This window comes from Engystomops pustulosus, chromosome 3 (genome assembly GCF_040894005.1).
Source record: "Engystomops pustulosus chromosome 3, aEngPut4.maternal, whole genome shotgun sequence".
Classification (NCBI taxonomy): Eukaryota; Metazoa; Chordata; class Amphibia; order Anura; family Leptodactylidae; genus Engystomops; species Engystomops pustulosus.
The window spans coordinates 170,035,020-170,041,428 of record NC_092413.1 but is presented as its reverse complement, the minus strand read 5'-3'; the positions used below and the strand labels follow the sequence as shown (position 1 = coordinate 170,041,428).

The 6,409-nt window shown below is 41.6% G+C and overlaps 1 protein-coding gene across 2 annotated transcripts; it reads right to left on the bottom strand.

The window, feature by feature from the left end:
- Positions 1-281: 281 nt before the first annotated feature.
- Positions 282-6,409, bottom strand: PIGX (phosphatidylinositol glycan anchor biosynthesis class X). Of its 2 annotated transcripts, none has more exons than XM_072142954.1 (7): positions 6,256-6,409; positions 4,949-5,024; positions 3,266-3,329; positions 2,344-2,485; positions 1,950-2,160; positions 1,119-1,219; positions 282-527 (listed from the first exon to the last, which is right to left on the bottom strand). In XM_072142954.1, the coding sequence occupies exons 2-7, from the start codon at positions 5,016-5,018 to the stop codon at positions 393-395; spliced, it is 723 nt and encodes a 240-aa protein (XP_071999055.1). In that variant the 5' UTR covers positions 5,019-5,024; positions 6,256-6,409; the 3' UTR covers positions 282-392. The 2 variants fall into 2 exon arrangements, with proteins under 2 accessions (XP_071999055.1, XP_071999057.1); XM_072142956.1 differs by having other exon boundaries at positions 6,218-6,391.

Below are 6,409 nucleotides of genomic sequence, written 5' to 3'. Positions count from 1 at the left end.
CATATAAATATACACTTACCTGCAGAGTGTCTTATACACGTTTGGTCTTTCCAATCTTTCCTGCCATCATCTTAGCACTGGTGGATATTATTTATTTATAGCTCCCTATAGTTCAACTTGTGACTTTGAAAAAGCCTTGGAACATGACATCGGAAAATACCAAACCAAGTCCATCTATCATTCTGTGCTAATGAAAACACATCTACCTCCTGCAAAGAGCCGTCTATCCTCATGTGAATGAGCCCCAGTGTATTTTTGCAGTTAAAAAAAAAAAAGAAGTCTGAGGATGCAACTTTGATTTTTATATATAAACTCTTATAAAACCCCAATAACCTTTTCCGTTCTTTCTGTAATTCAGCAGTAAATACAGTACATGGTGCAGATGTTACACGCTACGTGTGAGCCTTGATAACTGATATGAGGATCAATCCAGTGCAGAGCAGCGTGACTGCTACAGTAGTGATGCACACGGCGGGTCCATGCTGTATTATACCTACTGGCACCTGAAGAGCAAGATTCTCATCAACCTGTGAAGAGGATAAAGTATCATAAGTCTTTGGAACAATTCATCAGAAACACAATCTAGCTCACATACAGAAACTTTAAGATCCTATTAGCAGTGAGCCCAAATTTGAATCCAATATGGCTTAAAGGCTTAGAAACGAGGGTGGACCCTATTTCAAAGAGCACACGATAATTGTTAATAGAGTTAATTGTTCGTAGTGTCCTATCTGCAGACAACATGTTATAGACATAAATCCAATTTCTTACTGTTTCTTCAGAGATGACAGCATAATGTGATGACAGACAAGGCAAATGTTGTATTTTTTTAAACTTCAATCAGACCACTTTCCTTTTGGTGTAGGCGAAACGCGCATCAAAAATTGATCTAGCCAGTTAAAAATGTGTCGGAGAGATGGACAAGCCACGCCCACATTTCAGTTCGCAGCTCCACCAAATCGGAAGAGGTGAAAACATCTTTTCTTTTCAGTCCAAAATGTAAATAAATCTGAGGGTTTTGTTGCCCACTGAAACACGCCGACACAAGTCATAAAATAGAGGCTTGAGTGCGATATTAAATGTCCCCCAATATGTGGGACACAAATGATAACACTCACCTCAGTATAAGGTATATCCATCCACTGACATTTTATTCCACCAGAAGGTCCACATGGAGCTTCTACTGAAGGGGAATTGAAGCAGCCTCCAAAAAGAAAGTCTATAGGTGTAAAAGACAATAACAATAGTAAAAACACATTAAATACAACATTTCCTGTTGCAATGGCAAAGCCTAGCCTCTCACATTTAAGGGGAACCAGTCAGCAGAAAGTGACCTATTATACCATTAGTATGTTTTCAAGCAGCTAAACACCTTCCAGATTGGGTTTCTTTCATGACCCAGTGTGATGCCATCATCCAGAAAATCAACTTTGAAGTGAGGTGTACAATGGTTGTATACAGTCATGCAGGTGGATAATTAAGAACTAAAGTCAAACTCTCCTTGCTTCAGAAACCTGCTGTGATTGACATCATGTTCCAGACTTCTGGAGACTTTGAGGCGGGAGAGCTTGACTTCATCGCTATACTCTCTCCTTTCATGACCTTATAGACCCAATTGTACATCTCACGTCAAAACTGTTATTTTAGGATGATACTAAAACACTGAGTCAAGAAATAAATAATATCTGGAAGGTCTGAAGCTGCTGGACAGTAAACTGGTAGTGTCCATTTCTGCTGACAGGTTCCTTTTAAAAGCTCCAGTTAAATGTATATTTCTCACTGGGGTTTCTACAGGTTGCAGTTTAAGAAGTTAGCTAAAGGGCTTTCACACTAGAAAACTCTCCTAGGGCACAGGAATTAAAATACTGCATGTGACCAGCCTATCATACAGGGGGTCTATGTGCTGGTTTACACCTTATAAATAGCATAGCCTTTAGAAGTGACTATACCTCTGCTGCAGTGGACAAGCAGTTGAGGCTTCTGTAGAACAATGGAGACTTCAGTGACTTGTGTAGACGGACGGTGGTATCTGGCATGGACTGGCACAGAGGAAATAAAGCAACTATCGCATGTCTCGTCTGGTCTTGTATAAACCAGTGCTTTCGATTCTGTGGACAGATACTCCGGAGCTTCTAAATCCACTGGACTCAGCAGAACAACCTTTATACAACAAAAATAATTCACAATCATAAATCTTTATTTACAATTTTAGCAGCCATCTCATGCCGCTCCTATATATGACGGACACATCTGATCACTGGCCTCAGCGATCATGTGCTGATGCTCCACCGATGATACAGGCATGAGAACAAATGCTGGTGATGAGAAGACATGAGAAGTTACCTCTGTTAGATTGTGCTGCCTCAGAGAGGAGAGCTGGTAGGGATCCAGATATAGGCCAGATGGGATAGTCTCCAGGAGCAATATGCTGCAGCTGTCTATCTGCTCTGCAGAACCGTGAATCTTCACTCTGGTTACCAAATCCCTAAAATAAGTTCCAGATACAAAATGTGAGGATGATAAAATAAATGTAAAGGTTTCTAATACTTGTAGCACTTATGTTGTATCACATGTATTTGTTCCTAAAATACAGATAGTGATGTTACAGTACAGGAATACAGGTGACAGCATACTACCACTGGGATAACACGCACAGCGCCGTCACGGCGCAGGGATAGCACACCCAGCGACGTCACGGCGCAGGGATAACACGCACAGCGACAACAAGCACAGCGACGTCGCGGCACAGGGACAACACGCACAGCGACGTCACGGCGCAGGGATAACACGCACAGCGACGTCACGGAGCATGGACAACACACAGCGATATCACAGTACAGGGATAATACACACAGCGATGTCACAGTACAGGGATAATACACATAGGGATGTCACAGTACAGGTATAATACACATAGGGATGTCACAGTACAGGTATAATACACATAGGGATGTCACAGTACAGGTATAATACACATAGGGATGTCACAGTACAGGGATAATACACACAGGGATGTCACAGTACAGGGATAATACACACAGGGATGTCACAGTACAGGGATAACACAAAGCAATGTCACAGTACAATGATAAAAAACAAAGTGATAATATAACATAGAATACTTTGTAATTCATTTCCAGAAGGAATAAACAGAGATTGGCACAACAAAGATTCTTAAAAAGAGTGTTGCTTTTTTTGTTGCCATTTTATATCTAAGGGTTTCTTCTTTCTAAAACTCTTTAAATTTCATAGAATTTCTCTGTACCTGTGAAATCCACTTTTCAGTATCTCTCTCCTAACAGTTACATCTGGACAGAAGCTTCCTGCAGCTGAAAAAAATAAAATAAAATGAAACTTTTGAAGCAACCGGAAACATATTTTAAGTGAAAATGTTCTTTCTATATGAGTTACCATCTCTTGTGATTTAATCTGCAGTGTCTCAATACACTCTAAGGTTAAAGGCGTTGTACTAAGTTTGCAAATGATAACAAAGTGATCATGAGACGTTATCCCAACAATGCAAAGAACAGGGCAGTTTATAGGTCATTTAGCAAATAGGGAGAAGCTCAAAATTAGCACCCCCATCACAACAAACAAACAAACAAAAAAAAAAAGGCCATGAGCTCCAGTGCTGTTTTTATACTTTACAGGACTAGCTTTACATACTAATCGAAAACTGTCCCTTGCCCTCTTCCATTAATAACACTGTGAAAATCATTGAGGTAGCTGTACATACCAATAAGCGCTGCCACACTGTGGCACTGAGGGTGATGCCAGACATGGAGTTTTGAACCCGTTAGAATCTGTTTTTGGCCTGTTTTTAAGCAAAACACATGCTTTTTGCTTAAAAACGGGCCAAAAATGGATTCAAAACACCATGTGTGGCATCACTCTTAGCTGTCCGATTAACGGCCATATCTTGCAGCGGCCCAGCATATTCATGAGGGGGCTACCAGGGAGCAGTGACTGCAGCATCAAGGCTGATGCACACTACAGTCACCGCCAGCACCAAGCCTTGGAGGGGCAGAGAGACAGAAGAAAGACTGCATGCAAATGTAACTGAGGGGCTCCAGGCTCCATGGAGCCCAGAGCCCCTCAGGTACATTTACATACAGACCTTCATCCTGGTGGTAGATGCCCAAGTAACGCTAGTGCAAGGGGGAAGGTGGACAGGCCTCGTTCCGATTGTTTCTGTAGAAATGCATTTGCGATAGGCCATGGCATGCCCCTGTGTGCTTGCGTTGTGTTAGAAAATGTCCTAAAGGTCATATGTTTAGTTATCACTAACTTTTGTTAATTGCAGCACAATAAATCAAGGAGTTTAACCCTTATATTCACTTCCTGAAAAGATAACAGTTTTTTTTAGTGGCAGGGGAGCATTGTGAGGATTAAATCTTCTGCTTTGAGGCTGCAGTTCACAAAAGTCAATAAAGGGGCACTGAGGGTAATAAGTGCTGGGGCTGTGCCAGTGCCCCCACCTCTTTCGGCACTCAAGGCAGTCACACGTCCTGCCCAAAACTGCCCTGAACAGTGGTCCCATCTAAACCAATGGGCGGAGTGGCAGGACAATCTTGCATCCCGTGGCTCCATTAAATAATTGGTCCACCTATGCATTTTCAATAAATTGTGAAGCAGTTTAGTTTGTGCGGACATTTACTTAGTTTATTATTATTTAGTTAAGTTGAGCTTTTAAGAATTAATGAGTAAAAGTTTTGTTTTATGCCTCCTTTACCTGGTTGTAGAAGAATAGACTACCTAATACAAGAGCTATTTGGTTACATTCAGAATCTCTACAGTCCCACAACACAGACCCATAGGTAGGGGCAGATTGATGTATAGGCAATTCTGTGTTTAATTCCCGTAAGATGAGACGTTTACTTCCTATTAGATGAGATGTTTAATTCCATAAAAATTTTATACTTTAGCACCAAAGTTGGTTTATATATACCTGTAATAACTCCAGAACAGAGTAAAAGAGTCAACAATAAGAAAGTGAAAGCATCTGTGGATTTCGTCATGTCAGTCTGTAAAGAACAGAAACAAAATAAGTACCATAAAAATGAAGGAAGATCCAAGAGCCAGATAAAAGTAAGGGTGTGATCACATGTTAAAAAACATTACCCTATCAAAAACACATTTTTACTCAAAGTGCGATAGGTTTGTGACTGCAGCCACAACACAGGTAATAAAACCCATTTGTAAGGGTGGATTCTCACGTGGCATCTTTGTTGCACATCCAAAATGCAAATGATAGGAAATTTGGCCAAAACGCGTATGTGTACCCCATGAAATGCACATGCTTTTTGGCCAACCCCCCCCTTCCACTTGCATTTTGGATGCGTTTAAAAACGCAACAAAAACGCCATGTAGGAAACCTATCAATGTGTCATGTGCTGTTACATGTGGCGTTTTGGATGTGTCAAAACGCATGCATCAGGACGTGTTCATGCATTTTAAACGTTACAATGCGTTTGGCTACTGTGGAAGCATATTTTTTCATTGCAGTCAGTGTAAACAGCTGTGAAAATGTTTGTACAGCTGCTTACACTTACAGCAATGAAGAAAATCACTTCCAGAGTAGGCAAACGCATTGTCACATTTAAAAACGCAGGCTTCCAAAAAGCTGTGTGAGCGCAGCCTTAGGGCCCTGCCGGTTTTCACGGACCAACCACAGAGCATACATGGACTCCCTGCAGTCTCACATAACCAAGACACAATGCTGGGAGTCCTGTTGTCTGCACTGTGGTCTGTCTGAGCAATCCGCGCAACACACGACCCATGATTCACAGATCGAGCGCAGACATTTGTTATCGCCCACATTACCGTGCCAGTGTCCAGTCCGGATTACACGGGGTAACAGCTTTTACATGGGGGAATACATTTCTGGTGCCATTAATATATACTGATTTAACTTGTCAATGGAGTCCACTTGGGCATCCTCTATTCCCCACACATGTGAACAGCGTCTGACAGGAATATTTGGGAATGTGATAAGACCCTGATAAGGTGGAGGGGAGATGCTTGGTGGTCGCATTGTCAATAATATATCAGAGTGCATAGCATTATACATACACTACATAATATCACTGTATGGAATATGCCACCAATCACAGAGCAGCTTTTACTTTTCATTTCAGAAATAAAAACTCTGTTGTGATTGGTTGATACGGTCAGATAAAATCCATCACCAGGTCATTCATACATCTTTACACGTAACTGTATAACTTATTCCGCTCAGTTTATATCTCCGGGTACCTGGCGCTAATACCACATGTTGGATCCAAACGCCGCCAGTCTCCCCCAAAGCGTCTCCTAAATATTTATCACCAACCAATCTGCAGCAGATGTCACTTCCTGGTAGGATACAGGACCTGCGGTGATGTCATGACCACGTGACCACACTATGGGT

What these genes read in the sequence shown, in the direction of transcription:
- PIGX (XM_072142954.1), bottom strand. Translation starts at nt 5,018, where the DNA reads ATGACGAAATCCACAGATGCTTTCACTTTCTTATTGTTGACTCTTTTA. An exon ending in GCTTGTCCACTGCAGCAGAG is followed by an intron (nt 1,220 to 1,949) that starts GTATAGTCACTT and finishes TTACACCTATAG; the next exon opens with ACTTTCTTTTTGGAGGCTGC. An exon ending in TGGATATACCTTATACTGAG is followed by an intron (nt 528 to 1,118) that starts GTGAGTGTTATC and finishes TCCTCTTCACAG; the next exon opens with GTTGATGAGAATCTTGCTCT.